The sequence below is a fragment of the Aulostomus chinensis genome, chromosome 6 (assembly GCF_037954235.1).
Source record: "Aulostomus chinensis isolate RoL2024-O1b breed Wild chromosome 6, RoL_Achi_v1.0, whole genome shotgun sequence".
Taxonomy (NCBI): domain Eukaryota; kingdom Metazoa; phylum Chordata; class Actinopteri; order Syngnathiformes; family Aulostomidae; genus Aulostomus; species Aulostomus chinensis.
In genome coordinates this window covers 2,690,599-2,707,619 of record NC_141325.1, presented here as the reverse complement: position 1 = coordinate 2,707,619, position 17,021 = coordinate 2,690,599, and the positions used below count along the sequence as shown (strand labels likewise).

The 17,021-nt window shown below is 45.9% G+C and overlaps 1 protein-coding gene across 5 annotated transcripts; it reads right to left on the bottom strand.

The window, feature by feature from the left end:
- Positions 1-3,310: 3,310 nt before the first annotated feature.
- Positions 3,311-15,394, bottom strand: kansl3 (KAT8 regulatory NSL complex subunit 3). Of its 5 annotated transcripts, none has more exons than XM_086205813.1 (20): positions 15,107-15,394; positions 13,584-13,853; positions 12,802-12,972; positions 12,602-12,692; positions 12,129-12,314; positions 11,894-12,025; positions 11,661-11,777; positions 11,470-11,568; positions 10,814-10,885; positions 10,631-10,705; positions 10,347-10,504; positions 9,567-9,630; positions 9,277-9,465; positions 8,524-8,680; positions 8,103-8,180; positions 7,658-7,837; positions 7,029-7,116; positions 6,692-6,819; positions 4,872-4,975; positions 3,313-4,184 (listed from the first exon to the last, which is right to left on the bottom strand). In XM_086205813.1, the coding sequence occupies exons 2-20, from the start codon at positions 13,796-13,798 to the stop codon at positions 3,951-3,953; spliced, it is 2,538 nt and encodes an 845-aa protein (XP_086061939.1). In that variant the 5' UTR covers positions 13,799-13,853; positions 15,107-15,394; the 3' UTR covers positions 3,313-3,950. The 5 variants fall into 5 exon arrangements, with proteins under 5 accessions (XP_086061943.1, XP_086061939.1, XP_086061940.1 ...); XM_086205815.1 differs by having other exon boundaries at positions 4,041-4,184; positions 6,692-6,778; XM_086205817.1 differs by lacking the exon at positions 15,107-15,394 and having other exon boundaries at positions 3,311-4,184; positions 13,584-13,819.
- Between the last annotated feature and the right edge of the window lie 1,627 nt (positions 15,395-17,021).

Genomic DNA, 17,021 nt, shown 5'->3' with positions numbered 1-17,021 from the left:
AGAGAGAGAGAGAGAGAGAGAGAAAATGGGAGGTTTTGGGGGAAACGAGATCCCTCCGGAGGGCGGGTTTAAATCCAACCTCTCTCCGGTGTCCTCTCTCCGGCTCAGGGGGAAGTGATTTCTCTCCTCCAGCCGGAGAAACTTTGAAGAGGTGGTGGCAGCTCCACGGAGGCGTTGGAAAATGCCCGGTTGTCGGTGATGCCCGTTCAGCGTTGCCCTCGGCGGCGGATGACGGACTGGAAGCGACCGGAGCCTCACGACGAGGAGCAAACAGACGTGATTCAACTCCCGCGGGCAAAAAGTTCCTCTGAAACTTAGACTCGTTGCCCTCTGTACACTCTACACCCTCTGTATAATTATCATTATTTATTATTGTTGTTGTTGTTAATAATAATACAAGGCATTTTAAATAAAGTTGTTCACATTCTCTCTGTCCACAAAGGAGCGCACGAGAGGGGGGCAGGCACTCACACGTGCGCGGTAGAGCCGTGCACGCACCTAAACAAACAAACAAACAAACAGCCTCGGTTTGACCTCTCAAAGAAGTTGTGAAGCCTCTGTAGCGCCTCCTACTGGTAGGTGTGTTAGGAGTTACCTGCGCCGGAGAGGAGGAGTCGAGTGACAGGACGTGATGTCACAGTAACGGTTTGGTCCCCCCCCCCCCCCCCCACGTGTATTTGCGACCTCCAGTTGCCACAGGACTGATTGACCTGCAGCCTCTGTATCAACTACAGGTGCGTGACGTAGGATCAGGACCAGACTCACGAATGCCAGGAGTCCTCGTGTAACCTCAGCATGAATCGGTGCAAATACACATTCCTCTTTTAGTGGTGAAAATACTACTGCAATACTGCAAATAAACATAATGATACGATCCTGACAAGGTGATATAATCTGGTTTAGAATCTCTGCTGTGATTTGTCCCAGGCCTGACTGACGGTCACCAGGGGTCCTGGTCCCGCCTCATCTCTGTCCTGGGGGTTTGATGCAGCGACCCCATATGTCAGGTTGCGAGTGTGATGATGATGATGATGATGATGATGATGATGATGGCAGTGGTGATGTTTCCTGGCATCTTCTCTTCCTGCCTCAGACATACAAAGAAGCTCCATACGGGACGCACTCCTCTAGATGGTATCTGACTGCTGTGTGGAATTTCAGAGCGGATGTTTGCTGCAGTAAACACACCAGTGGAGGCCACAGGCGTCAGCGGAACTCGTACGTCGAATACGAGCAGCTCTGAACTCAGAGCTGCAAGTGCTGCACACACGTTTCACAAATATTTGGATTAACCAAGCGGGAACACGGTCGAGTATCTTCAGGCACGCCAGACTTTTATTGTGACAGTTTCAAACCAAACACCCATAAACAGTGACGCAAGGATGGTGGCGAATACCGACTCCAGGCTCCGGGCCAGGAGGCCAGAGGACAGAGACGTGACAGGGAAACAGTGGAGCTCCAAGTTTATTCATGGATGGAGAGAATCAGGAAGTTTCAGCACAAACGGTTACGATGCATTTGTGGAATCATGTTGAAAAAATGAACGCCTCCGATATCACAGTCATGAGAATAACACAGATGTAGACATCGTCATCGATATTCCTCATCACCGCAAAGCTGAACTCACATCAGTTAATCACAGTTAGTAGAGACGCAGGCACCAGGAGCTCCACATCTGTCTGAGAGGCACAGCTGGATCACCTTCCCAGACACACACACACACACACACACACGTCTCCTCCCTCTGCTGGATTCAGCTCGCCGAAGTTAAACATGACAGCAGAGCGAGAGAGGCTGCGTTAATTATTCTAGAATTTCAGCCGGCAGCGAGTGGCTGGCCGAGCCCAACCGTCAGGATGCCGGCGGACTCCGGGGGGATGTGGGGCAGGTGCTCTCCGTGCTGTGGGGCTGTGACTTCATAATTGCGGGGAGAGAGGAGTCCCAGCTGCCCCTGGAACACTCCAAGCTTGGATCAGGTGCAGCACCACACGGAAAACTGGATTTTCACTGCTGAAAGGGTGAAGATAAAAATTAATTATGTGTAGGAAATGAAACAAGGAGCCCATTTACGTTACAATCTTTAAAGAAAACACCAACTTTTTGGGGGAAAGATGATTACCTGCCACCCCCTCCAGAGCCTGAGAGGAAGATCGCTCTCCCCTCCGTGGTTAGCTCAGCACAATGACTGGTAGTGGATGGGCAGGTTAGCATACCTCAGTCTTGCCTTCTGACCTACAATACCTCGCAATTTTAATGATTTCCTTGAGTATTAATGCTAAGAAAAGTGTACTTGATGACCTTTGATGGAGCTACGCTCATAGTCCCATTCACTACCTGTCATTGTGCTAAGCTAACAGAGATCTCAGCCCCCCGATGCAGCGCAGAGGACAGAAGTCTCATTTTCCAAAAAGGTTGTTGTGTTCCCCAACACAAAATGTTTTTATTACTATTTTTGTTCTCTGACACACAAAAATGTGGGAGTCACTTCCCCACTTCGTCTGAGATGCAGCTACATTCTGTACGCTTTCATAGACTAAAGATCATTTTTAGCTGGCAATTCATGTTTGCAGTTGGGGCAGATTTGAGAAGGACGTATAACATCTGATCAGCATCGCGTCTCCCTGCAGTGGCAAATCGACAAAAACTCCCCAGCAGGCTAAAACGCGGAGGATTAACGAGCTCCTAAACGCGTTTCTCCGTTGCTGTTAAGAATAAAAGTTAAAAACCAGTCAGCATCGCCACGGTTTACTGATCAACAGCAGATTTGTGTGTGAAGAGCTCATGAAGTTGTGTCACGGTGGGTGGATAATAACCGGGACGTTACACCATGTTCCCCCCCCAAAAATTTGCACATTTAACTGTAACCAGAAGAGATACTTGGAGCCAGTGTGGTTGCCATGGCAGCAAAGACAAATACAAAACTGCAAAAAGAGGAATTTCCTTTTGTTGCAGATGGATGATCTGGCACAGTGGATTTATGTGATTTAGAACTGTCAGTGCCATGAACCCGTGTGAGCGAGTGACGAGGTACTGGAGACACACCTTGGTCTCATGGGTGTGGGCCGGCGCCGTGTCACCACCAGCCTGGCTGAGCGAGCCCACTCTGCTTGGCTGCGCTCCTCGAAGGGTCACTGTGATAGACGTGGGGGTTTTCTGTCCTACTGACGACACACAGACACACACAGACACACAGCTCAGCACCATCAGCTCGACAATGCTAGTCCACAGCAAAATGGCCTTCAGCGCTGAACTGCGTCACAAAAAGCAGGCGTGATGGAGGCCGTCGGAGCGAGCGCAGGGAGCTGACGCTGGGCGTAATGAGGCGTAGCGTGCAGGTTTTAGGCGGTGTAAGGGGTGGCCGATGCAACTGATGCACACTGAAGAAAAATAATAACAGGAGCAATGAAAACATGAGTTTGATTCCAGTTTTTATTGTCACAAGAACAGAGGTTTGGCAATGTTAATGCTTCTGAATACATCTCGGTATCTGTGTTTATGGAGCGGATATGCAGGCGGATGAAGGCGCACACATCAACATGAAGAGGCAAGAAAAATAAAAACAAACAGAAAATGACAATTCTGACACACAAAAGCCATCTGGACACTCAACTTCTGAGTAACTTCAATTCGGTCAACAACGGTGACCAACCTGATTCACAGTTCTTGTCGACCATATTTTTATATTAAGTATCAATTTCTACATAAACATTATGTTTCAAACAAACTGAGAAGGAACATTTTGATCTTCCATTTCCGACACTCTCTTTCTAGAATGTAGAACACATCATACGCTGTTCATCCGTCCTCGGATGCTGAACTTCAGACTCTCACCACAGTTGAGTTCATCCAGGCCTACCCACACCGACAGCTCGCTCCTCTACCGTCCTCTTGCGCCTCAATCCTCCCTGAACTAGTGTTTCCAAAACAAAGGACGACTGAACCTTGAGCGTTCAACGTGGCCGTCGTGTTTTGGCAGCTCGAGACATACCAGTGGTCTGGTTGGTGATGTGCGCCAAGCCCGGCAAACTACTGGCAAGTTTGGCCAGTCCTCCATTAGTGAGCAGTTGATGGATGGCAGTGGTTTTAGCCACTCCTGTTGTGACCACAGGCACCGCCCGGAGCAGAGCGCTGCTGCTCGTGCCGGCAGAGGTCAGGACTTGACCCTGAGGTTTGCCACAAACCGCCTGAGGAGGAAGAAGCAGAAAAACACGCATCTTAATATCTCCTCTTACCTGAACATGATAAGAAACTGCGTGAAGCCATCTTTTAAAAATTAAACTTGTGTAACTTTATTCTTCAGCCGTAAACATTCAGCTGGTTCCCTTCTACACATCTCTGGACTCAAGTCTGAGGTTCCCACATCCAACCAGTTGAACCCCAACCAGCTGTACTGTATACCGGCGGTGGCGTAACTTTTTGCCTTACAGGGGAAAAGTGAAACTTAACGGTGAGCTGTGGGCCAAACACAGACGCTGTGTTGTAAAGACGCCTTTTGTCTGTGTCTCACTGTCTCTCACTTAAAAACTTACATACATAAAAGAAATCTGTACTTCCCTCATAATGTCAAAAACTCTTGAAGGTCTCCCTCTAAAAAAATCGCAAAAAATACATAATATACTGCAAGTTTAGGACAGCGTGAAGGAACTCCCACCTTCTAAGGAAATACAGTAAAAACAGTATACATACTGATTTATAGTATCATTTTAAAACATATTTTCCATTTTATTATTAGGCTTGTTTTTGTTTTAGCTAAAGGCAGCTCAGACTGAACCTGCTAGCTGGCCCGGTGACCCCACTCAGTGCTGCCTTGCTACACACTAACAGACCAAGCGAAGCCTCCAGCTCTGTGCCTCCGTGAGGAAGCAGCGTACCTGTGTGCCGCCTGCGTTGGCTGCTGCGGAGGGCAGACTAGGCGCTTTGGTGACGATCTCCTGAAGACTGAAACTTAGGCCTTGTAGCAGACTGCTGGCGGAAGCTGCAGCAAAACAAACACAAGGACGGTGAATCAATGGAGCTGAAGTTGTTCCATCAACAGTAACTGCTACCCTGACAGGCGCAGACTATAGGACAGTGACAAATTAAAGGAAGACCAGTATCAAGTGTCAACTTCACTCTGCAGGACTTCCGCAGTTGCTGTGGTGTTTGCGCCATTGACGTTGTTTAGCGTGGATGTTAATCTTTAGTTGTGGTTTGCACACAACATGACTGGACGCCAACACTTTACAAGACCAGTCACCAGAGGGAGTCTCCAACGAGTCTGTGTGGCCTTCAAACTGCATTTTGTCACTCAGAGAAATACAAGTACAAAGTGTGAAAGAGGAATTTATACGTCTACTCATCTGTACAGAGGATCTGGATGTTGTACACATGTTCACAATGCAACACCTTCTGCCCTTAGACTCCGGATCAGGGAGAGGACCAACCCTCTGTCCTCAGGGAGAGCCCCAGAGGAGGGGTCCTTCTCCCGGCCGGACATACATCCATCAGATGTCGTAAGTATCGGATCAACAGAGTCATGAATATACAACAAGTTGACATTTCACAATCACAAAAACAACTTGACTCAAGTAGTTTAAGGGTGTATTAGAAGGAGCCAGATCCAATAGAGACCACTAGTGTCAACAGCACACTGGTCTGTGTTGTATTAGTACACACAGGAACAACAGTTCCTCTCCCACAGGGTTCCCATCACGCCACGGCGCTGCTCTCATTGGCTTAGGCTGCTGCTGGTGATGCTGCTGACAGCCCAATGTGCCTGTGATGAATTTGTGGATTTTCTCAGATAGCTTCAATAATTGATGGACGAGAATGAACTCAACATTAGACGGTGGCCACCGCTAGCTTTCAGTTCTGAGACCAACCCGCTACCTGTACATGTTGAGTACTCTGGCTAATCAGGTAAGTTGCTCTATCAGCTGCGTGTCACAGACACTTTGTAATACCTGAAACACAGGGAAACGTGTAGCGGTTCGTAACTTGTGGTAGAGGGCTAGTCCCAGCTAGAGCCAGGTTACTAGCAGGGCTGGGACAAGCTCACGGAGACTGGAGTATGTAACGTTACAGCTCAAAATGGCAGCCAGTCTGTCGCTGTGCTTCTGTTATTATTCAAGGAGTGTTGCAATGCCGTTTCTAAAAGAGTCAAGCAAGCAAGTGTGACATCTGAAGGACTGCCACCTCAGACACCAGGAGGATTTGTCGCTTTTCATAACAGGAAGTGTAAATGTACTTTTATCTGTACGTTTCTTGACGAGGAATCAGATCATTGATGGACTACATGGGTCACGTCACACTCAGGCAGCACCAGGAGGAGAAGTCCATCACATCACATAAGACAAAGTTTGGATTTGACAACTTATAAGGTGCAATGTTAATAATAGTGAGCAGCCCTGAATCCTGTAAGCATCTGTCGTTGTTTCAGTTTTTCCTTTAATTTGTCACCTGTTTGTAGTTGAACACACACCAACACACCACATGAAGGTTGTGTCCATAAGTTCAGGGGTTCAGGACAGTGAACGATCAATGATGTTTGCTTAACTATGTTGTTGTCACACACTGTTCTCATCCAGAGTTTGAATCTTTGATCTCATTCTAAAGCGGTTAGAACTGCAGTGTGTCGCGGCTGCTGCTGCGGTGGTGGGTGGCGCCGGTGATCGTACAGACAGGTGTGCAGGGCAGGACAGGACAGTGATACCTTGGGCAGTAGCCGGAGCTTGCGGCTGGACTGGTGTGGAGGACCCTGACACCATGCAAGGCTGCACGCTGTTGAAGGAGCTGGAGCCTGGGGACAGGGCACCAGACACCTCTGAGAGACTACCAGACCTGCAGTGACACACATAACCACCAGTCTACTCAAGAGCTCCCTCAGCAAGTGCTGTTTGGCCATCACTCAGCTCCCAAACTCTGAGCTCATCAGTCCCTCTGCACCAGACACACTTGTCTGATTAGCTGGGAGTGGGCATGGGTGTAGGTCAGGGCCCTAGCACTCTTTACTGATTATGCCTGTGTTTTAGCTGTGTAGGCTAGCTTACCGCTGGCCTGTAAGAAGTCCAGAGAGCTCCTTGGCTCCGGCCACAGTCTGTCCCACCGTCACCGTTAGAGGCTTCCCAGAGATGCCCCCTGCAGAGAGAGGGGAGAGTTTCCTTTCATCATGGGCGGTCATCAGCGCGGCGACAAAAACTGTTCAATTAAAAGCAAATCCAGACGAAGCATAGAAAACTGTTTCACCATCATCACCATCATCGTTCCTCCCTGCACACAGGAGCACCGTTACAGGAAACTCTGACTAGTTTCGTTAGAGACATTTCAGTCCAAAGAAACATCAAATATTCCCAAATATTCCACAGGCAGAGAGGTGGTGACACCAACATTAACAACAGGTCCCGTTCTATTGAGCTTTATAGCATGGAAACTATTCCTATTTCAAAATAGACTCTTATTATGTACATTTATGACAATTTCTTATGGTGGTGGACTTTTTTTTAAGTATCTTGATGCCCCTTTTATATGCTGCATTTTACGATAACTTTGTGTCAGACCTGAGTATTTTCTATCGATATAGATCGGGTCAGAAACCTCGACTCCGCCTCTCCATAGTTTGAACAAGACGGCATTTTAATGGCTTATATACGTGTGGTGGAGTCAGGATATCATTTAGTACCTTCTGGTGCAGCAGGGCTGATGGCGCCCCCTGCTGACTCGCTTTGGGAAACAATGGTGACCTTGATCTTGGCTCTCTTGGAGGTTTTGTTCGGCGTAGGACTTGGTGTTTGCCTCCGCTTGCCATGAGACCTTAGTTCATCTCTGTCCAGGCCCTCCATCTGATCACTGGTCACCGGCACTGCACCACACACACACTCAATCATTCACTAGGCTGCTGAGGTGAATTAACCCTGTGCAGTTTCACACAACCCTTTCCTTAAGTTCTACATTTCTTTTACTTGACCACTTATTGTCAGTAAAAAGAAAATAATATTTCAGTTTAAAAATTCAAAGCAGCACAGAGTTGCAGTAAGAGACATTCATTCAAAATCAGGGCTTTAGAAAACACAGGAAAGGAGTGAAAAGAAACAGAGGACAGAGAAAGAAAGAGGGATAGCACTTACCAAAGATACAAGGAGGGGTGCCAGGAGGAAGATTTTTCCTCACAAGCATGTTTTGTTTCATAAAAGCAGCAAACTGAGCTGGAATTGATCGGAAAAAAGGCCAGAAAAGAAAGTTGTAGGAAGAGAAGAGACAGAGGATGAGAGGAGAGTATTTCAGTCACGATCCATCTTGCCCCATCAGATGTCGTGACACCATTTTCTCTTTCAAGTTTTATTCACAATCTGGTCATTCTGTGTCCACATGCCACCCCTGTCTGCTCAGCCTTTCAACACAGTTTTTTTTTTTTAAATTCAATACAAGTTCCAGAGAATGACTCAAGTTTGCAAATGTGAGATTTGTGTGTGCGTGTGATGATCAGACCTGTGACGGTTCAGTGTTTCTAATGCATCAGGGTCGTGTGGTGGGGTGTGGTGGTCTCACCTTGGGCCTGCTTGTGTGTGAGCACCGTGCCGGAGCGCTGCATGTGAGTCTTGAGGAGCTGTGTGGCTGTGATCAGGCTGGACTTCTGAGCTGGAGACAGACCAGTTGTCTTGGGTTTGGGACTGGAGGTGGGACTGCTGCAGACACTAGACAGATCCTGCAGACACGAGGGAGAGGAGGAGGAGGAACACCTGATGAATGACAAGTCCTCAGTGCCATATAAATTTAATATTCATTAGCTGTCCTCCTTTCATCTGAAAATGCTGCAGACAACTCAAGATGACATCAACAATCCCTGGTGAAATGAGCAACATCTCAATTATGAATGAAAACCAAAGAATATTTACAACTTGTGTTCATTTGTTCTTCCAAGTATAATTGAATATAATCAAAATTCCAATATGGCCGGCTGTAATTTTGAAATCCCAAGAAGGTGCAATTTTTAAGGCTATTTGCGTGTCAATTCTTTTTTTTAATTAAATTAAACATTGTTTTGATCTGCTGACACTTTGTCTACCGACTTGAAAAAACATAAGTTTGATATAAATCTCCTCTAAACTCACACCGTTATCATTTTAATGGGTTTTCAATGAAAATGAGAAAAATGCTATAAAAATTAACATTCTCTCCGATATTGCCAATCGTATCTCAGTATCAGTCGAGGTAATCCTAATTAGATCTCAGCTCAGAGGCATCCTTGCTGGTTCATGTCAACGAGAAAACCGAGGCGCTTGTCAGGATGAGCCTTCGTACCTCGGAGCCCGATGGGGAGATGGGGACCCTCAGAGCCGGGGAGGAGGGTCGTCCTCTCTCCATGTCGAAAGGAAGCTCTCGTCGAGGCCTTTTCTTCTTCTCTGTGTCCAAGTCCCTCATCTCCCCGGAGCTGTGCGCGTGGCCGTCAGCCCGTGTCAGGACACCCGACAAGAAGTCAGCGATCTCATCCTGTAGAGCAGGGAGGTCAAAAGATTAGAGCTCACCAGCACCAGTAGAGACCCAGAACTGTACCAACTATTGGATTAGTTATTTCCAGGACAAAGAACAACCTGAATGCAGCGGTCCACCATGGTCTGCGTCAGTCCCTCTGATTTCATCTTTGCAGAGTTGATTCTTTGAAACGAAAACACTGACTGTGAGAATTGTAATTACCACTCAAGAGTATTGGTGCCTGAGACTGAATCCCCAACGGACCACCATCAACTGTGCCTCCGTTTGTGTGTTCTGCAGATGAAGGGTGTCCCAAATCAAACAGCAAGGAGGGGGAGTGGACAATAAAGCCCTTCATCAGCAAGTGAGTATCAAAGCAGGCTCCACAAGCCCTTGGCCAGCGGCTAATTAAGAACAGAAGAAACTTCAGAAGCTCTGTCGTGCTTCTGTGATAAATATTTTTTGTGCTCTGGAACACAAGTTGTAATTATCTTGTCGTGCCTTTTTCAGAGAACGCAGTGATGGGAAAACTGAAGAAAGCTGCCATTTTGTCCCTACATGCACTTGACCTGCACACACGCAGCATCTAGAAAAACAGCTTTTACTTGACAGCAGAGGCTGCACTTTACGTTACAATGAAGTTACACAGACTGGAGGGAAAAGTCATCATGTAAAAAGCCTAAAAGCAATTGAGCAAATTAAAGAATACAGCTAAACCACCTTGATGTTACCATGGTGGTGCCATCTTCCTGTTACCATGGAGCGCAGCAAGGGCATCTCAAAGCTTTACACTCTCCCCCTATAAGGGGCACCCTCTGGTGGTTGGGAGCGCAGTGACGGGTCGTGGATCGGGGCTGGTTTGGGGTTGAGCGTGTATCCTCAGAGACACTGTGACTGACCTGATGTTGTCATCAGCTCCTCCCACCACCACCATGCTGTTGTCTGCCCTCAGTTTCTCTCGGAACTCCTCCATGCCTTCGATGCTGCACTGCAGAGCGTTCTGACCGACCACAAACAGCACGGGGGTCTTCATGTCCAGCAAAGGGTCATCCACATCCTGCAAGCCAGAAACACATCCACGTCTGTCACAACTCCTCAACCAGAAGCCAAGAGTCAGGGTTCCAGGGAGAACACAAAACAACCAAAAACACAGAGCCAGATTAGAATGGCTCTTCAGTCTTACGCCTCTTGGTCCGTTGACTGTGAGCAGGGGGAAGCCAAGACAAACCACAGCAGTCAGATACTCCATGAGGGAAACCTGTGAGTATTCAGCATTAAACCAATTAGTGATGCTTCATTTTCTCATGAGGGAAAACCATCAAGCCTCACATTAGTTCACAAGGATTAGAATAATGAGAAACCTTACATGACAAGCAATGAGAGCACCAGCATTCCAGCCAACAAGGATGATGGGCTTGTGGGGGAAGTGACTGTGAACCTGCCAGTGAAATGAATCCAGCAAATATACACTGTTAGCAGCAGAAACATGGAAAGAAAAAAAAAAATTCACTGTCTACGTGAAATCTGCGCGGTCCTCCTCCATTACAGTTTGGCCCCACAGACTCTTGGCAAGTTAGACTTGAGTCACTCTACATTTCTGACTAATAACTCAACATCTCAAATTGAAATCGTTTCGTGGTTGTGTTTACTTCAGAGTTAAACCCGGCAAACGCACATGGAACATTGAAGCGGTCATAATCACAGTGGGTGAAACTGCAGCAACAGAGCTTGATGCCTCATTAATGGTCTGAGTCTGAACATGACATTCAGGACTGCTGCTGCCTAACTTGTGTTGGTATATTAGACCGACATTCTTCGGTGAATAAATTCTTTCTTTCTGGTTCACGTACACAGTAAAATCAACTGTAGTCTGCTTTAATAACCTCACTGAGCTGTAACCCAGAGCTCCACTGAACTGTTCATGTAAACGTGCTGACTGGGGGCACAAATGCGATGAGCACAACTAAATTATTACCAAAACTGGAAAATGACTGACTTAAAAGAATAAACCAAGCATCTTACCTCCATCACTTTGGCCCTGACAGTACACAGCATGTGCTCTAGGCACTGGGTTATGCTGATGTTGGCGCTGCTGTTCACATGCGTGTGCACTGGAATGACCTGATACAGAAACAGTTGTCATGAGCCATTTGCTGAGTAAAATCAAGACCTAAATTTGTGGTGACGGCTGTTAGGTTGAGGTGAGTCCAGACCTTGCCCAAACAGGAGAGCTGAGACTGCCAGAATCTCATCCTCCGGGACGTAGACAGGGCGGGATTGGTTGGACTTGATGGTGCTATTAGGATGAGCGGAGATCCAGGAAGTTTGGTCTAAAACATTGAAGAGACTTGGTATCAGACTCAACTGGTGATTGAGCTGGTGATGAAGACAAACTTAAGTCGTACGATGTGTTGTTTAAATCTTGAAATAAATGTAGGATATTTACTGGTTTGTTCTGGGACAAAACTCCAACAGCTGGGTCCCAGGGACGTTTCAGCAGCAGTGACAGGGCCTCTGCACTTGGAGCGCCACTCTTAACGGATGTGGTTAGCAACATTCTGTCGATCAGCGAGGGCAACTTCCACAATGAAAGGAAGGACAGAGTGAACAAGAACCCCTGACCGCTCAGATACTGCAGCCCACTGACAGCTAATATCATCCATCAGTCCCAGACAACCTACCTTGCTTTTAAGAGTCTGCAGCACATCCAGATAAGCAGCCAGCATGGCAAGACTCAATGATTCAATCATGATGGTGTGCAGCCACTGCGTCAGTTTGGTGTCCCAGTTCACACTTGCTAATGCATGACGCACCTTCCTGGCACATTTGTCCACAGCTATCCTGCGCAGTATTGGTTCATTGGATGCCTGACGGAAACAGGAGCATACGAGAGTCGGATATTTACTCAATCGAAACCGCTAAAATTTGTCACCTCAGTGTGTACAACTGTAGTCACAAATATCAGTTCCAAGGATGGTGCCTGGTGCTGCGATAGCCCAAGGGCCTCTGCTCAGGTTTGGCGTGTGTTGCGTGTGTGTCCCCCCCCCCCCCCCCCCACACACACACAAACATGCTGGTAAAACATAAACTTAAAAACACTGAAACCCAGCAGCAGTGTGTAGACACCATGACAAATGATACAAACACAACTTACATTTTCATTGGCCAGGCGAGCAAGTCTCTCTGCTTGTAGTGCTTTAAGGACTTTATTGAACAATTTGTTCTGAGCAACAGACCATCCAGCCCTGAAAGAGAGCAATAACAGAGCAGCTGAGATTACACCTTGTACCTGAGACACGTCTACATGTCAAATACAGCAGAAGAGGGAATTGCTGCTGTCTCTCGTTTAATTACTTGTTTATATGTTCCTCCCAGTCATCGGGGGGTGGAGGGCTATCAGCAACAGTGCGAGCAAACAGGACGTGTCGCTCACACTCCTTCATCACACTAAGGGCTTTTTGGTTATCATAAAGAGGAACAGGTGTCGGTGTGACTGTCTCCACATCTATCAATGCATCAGAGTCGCTGCAACAAAGAAAAAGAGCAGAATATCAAGTCATTGCAATCGTTTAGAGATCAAACTGATCCCGCGGGGCTGGTTGACGAGGTGGGATGACAAGAATAAAGCCAGTGCACGCTACAAGAAAACCAGGACCATTTTGGCCCTGATTGACACCTTCTCATGTGGAACAGAATGATAGCCAATCAGGAAGCAGGCTGACTGAACACGAAAGCACAACAAACATGGACATGACCACTATTATACACACAAAGCAAAAAGTGATGCTGTGGCAACAACATGAGCCTTAATATGACATCCCGTCCTGCTTGTTGTCCGCCATATTTGTTAACCCTTGAGTCACGTTGGCAACACCAGATTTCGAGTTTAGAGAGGGAAGCCTCTGGGTTGTTGGTGGACTGAATCTGTTAGTGTGATGTGCTGTGTTGGACGTCTCGTTGCTCATCGCACACTAGAAGAACTAAACCTTATATCTGTTATCTGTCATCATGTGTGGAGTCGCTCACATTTTCTATATTGGTTACCAAAAGATTTGAAAAATCTTTTTGTACGTGCCAGACTTAATCTGTTGTCTTGTATCTAGTCACAGATTCTGATAAGCAACTTTTGTACTCACGACGTCAAGGCTTCTGGCTGGCGGCGAGGGGTGACGAACAGCGTTCTTGTGGGCCGAGCGCTGCTGGCGTCTGGGTGAGCGTTCCATGGTTTGGCATAGCTGTGGTCCAGACAAACCAGGTCCAGCTCTCGCTCATGAGCAGACAGCTGGAAGAGCAAGGATGTGCCCATTCTTCGAGCTGACGACTGGAAGTCCTTCTCCCCACCACGATGCATCCTCTTCCTGGGCCCCAAGGGGCCCTGGGCTCAATAACGGAGGAGTCAGACCGCACTATCGGGAAGAGGAAGGTGTAATCTATTATTCAATGCAGTAATTTGAGTCAATGATTTATAACCCAAGAAATGCTTAACTCATAGAAGCTCTACACTGCTTTGAAAGGCAAATAGTGGAATCAGTATTAGTCAATTATTGGGCAGTCCGATGCCTGCGCGCATGAGGTGGTTTAAAAAATCCACCAATAGCGTCTGCAGACACCTCAGCTTGCAAGTGACATCCTTAGTGTGGCTGTTTCACCATCCTGCATCCTACAGGGAGACGACGCCACGAGCTGCTGGACGTCACCCCAGAGAAAGGAACAAGATATACAGGAACAATACACATTTTGGTTTTTGCAATTTATTTTCTATGTTTAAGTGTAAAATAAACCAGTGCCACAGTTACGTTCATAACAATCTTCTTTGAGTCCAACCTCCCCCCCCAAAAAACACTGACATTGTGCACTTACGTATATGCAGGTTTACAAAATTTTAAACCGTTTAATTTAACAATAACAGTGTCAAAATGTATTCAATATGTTTACATAACTTCTGCAGTTTCGTTTCGTCAAATGCCCCCAAAACCAACAAAATATCAGCATTAACTCCCAGACTACAGCAGCCTGCTCTCTCATCAGCACTACTTTGCCATTGAAAGTCCCAAACCAGAGGCCCCTCACTCAGAATACTCTACTGTCTTAAGCCTTAGTCTCAAAACACATGTGCAACTATAGAACCTCTGGATGTTTACCACAGAGACACGTCATCAAGGTAAATTTAATAACATTGACTCCGTCTACAAGTCAGGACATCTGAGCTGCTGCTGCTGCTGATAAACTTTATTATTATTGTTACTATTCCCCTATAAAGCAGAATGGGGCACATTTACAAGCCCCAGCTAGGACTGCTACATTCCATTTTCTTAAAACTAAATGCGTGTAAGCAGACATGCCAAATTCTGCTAGCGTACCAGAGACAGCTGTACGCTACATTTAAGAGCAAACATTAGCTCGATCATAATAACACGCAGGTGCTTTGTCTCCTGGGGTCGTTAAATAAAATCAATTTTGAAACATTTATAACCATACTAGGCTAACACCTAAAGAAAATCACAAGATAAAACATTAACATACCCGTTAAACTAGCAAAAATCTAGAAGTCTATCACTGATTCTAGCTAAGTGCGAGGCGAGTGGCCACTGAGAGCTAACCTAGCATGCTAACGTTAGCGTCGGGAGCTAAAGGCTGAAGGAAAAACTCCGCTGCTCACCTTCTCCCTGTGTCACTCCATGACCACTCGCGGTTGTGCTCTTCTTTTAAACCAGATAAGCCCAAACGAGAACGTATTTCTTTAAAGGTTCTATTATTTCTATATATAAAAATAAATTTAGTACGCGATTATCTCTCTTCCTTCTGTTGTGTGGCCTGTTGCCACACGTAGTTCAATGACCCCCTTTTACGTTCATTACAAACAAATTGAGTTAGCAAGGCTTCATTTCCACGGAACTGGCAACCCAGTTTGTGGCGCGCCTTGTTTTTTTTCTCCTTCCTTCGTCTTCTTTAGTTTTTAATGGTGGTAGGCACACTAGCTTATACATGCAATACCGCCACCAACTGGACGGATGATGGAGCGATTATGAACAAAACAAAACAAAACGGAACGAAAACTTTAGACAGACCGAACCGTAACCTTCCTTCCTTTCGTCTCTGCAAATAATGATTCGATAGATCAAATCTGTCAAAGATTTTAAAAGATGTTTCTCTAAATAAACAAACAAAAAAAGCAATCAATCCATCTATCCATCCATCCTTCCGTCCCTCCACTGACTTTGGGCAAGAGGTGGGGTTCACCCTGGATTGGTCGCCAGCCCGTCGCATAAAATGTATTATTATTATTAATAGGGCCTATTAGGGTACTTCAGGCGAAGACCCTATTACGTTTGTTATTATTCTCATTATTATTATTATTATTATTCTCATTATTATTATTATTATTATTATTATTATTGTTATTATTATTATTATTATTATTATTATTATTATTTCAAGTCAACATTTTAGCGCAAAATTCATTGTTTTTGTCAAATACAGCAAACATTCATTTTCATTCATCACCCAGAATCTCCAAACCTCGATTATAGTAACCCTAATTTTTATTATTTAGTTTTTGCTTGAATTCTGATTTCCTGTATTTTTTTTCTTTTATCCTTTTCTGGTAGTTGTTTGTTATCCTGCAGTATTTTTCCGTTGGGGCAGTTATGTTTTTACTGATATGCCTTATAGTCTGTAAATTAAAGATGATATTATAAAACGAACACAAACCAAAGAGTTCGCCCTTCAGGAGGAGGGATGTGGTGATGAGAGAACACGTTTCTAGCTGTTCAAACCCAGGGGCGCCTCAACTTGGCCACTGGGGGGCAGCAGCGTTCTGACTAGGATCGATAGCAGCATCACGACTTGGTCTTTTGAACAAACGTGGCATGGAAAAGTGGTCAGACCTGCACCTCCGTCCTACCTTTGGTCTCTCTCTGCACTTGGATTCACTTCAATTTCTGAAACCTTTACAGAGTCTTTAAAGTCTCGTTTGAGTAAACTGCTTCACACACCCGAACAAATAAGACACACCTCTTTTTAAAAGATATTAGTTTTTACTCTTTTTAAATGACTTGCATGTCATGTGACCCAGCAACTCCAAATAAATATCAGATATCGTCAGTTTACTGGACAAAATAACAGAAACTCCCCTTTTTTAAATGATATTAGTGTTCCATTTGCTATTTACAGTAAAAATGATCATTTTGGTTGCATGTATTGTTTGAAATACCCGGAGTGAGCAACAAATTATCCCAGCATAGTCCGTGACGTTAGCATTGAAGTTCATGCGCTATCGTTGGGATCTTTTGTCCTTGGAGGCTTTCTCGTTTATCTTATCTCATCATCCATCGTCATCTTCCGCTTATTCCTACACATTAAGGGTCGCGGGGCTGGAGCCTATCCCAGCGTCAACGGGCGAGAGGTGGGGTTCACCCTGGACAGGTCGCCAGTCCATCGCAGGGCCAACATAGAGAGACGAACATCCATTCACACTCACATTCATACCTACGGTCAATTTAGAGAATCAATCAGCCTCATCCCCAATTGCATGTCTTTGGACTGTGGGAGGAAGCTGGAGTACCCGGAGAGAA

Excerpts from the sequence above, each read along its gene's own strand:
- kansl3 (XM_086205813.1), bottom strand. The coding sequence starts at position 13,798 with ATGCATCGTGGTGGGGAGAAGGACTTCCAGTCGTCAGCTCGAAGAATG. Across the intron at positions 12,693-12,801 it reads TGGGAGGAACATATAAACAA|GGCTGGATGGTCTGTTGCTC; the intron begins GTAATTAAACGA and ends GCTCTCTTTCAG. Across the intron at positions 9,466-9,566 it reads TGGTGGACCGCTGCATTCAG|GATGAGATCGCTGACTTCTT; the intron begins GTTGTTCTTTGT and ends CCTGCTCTACAG.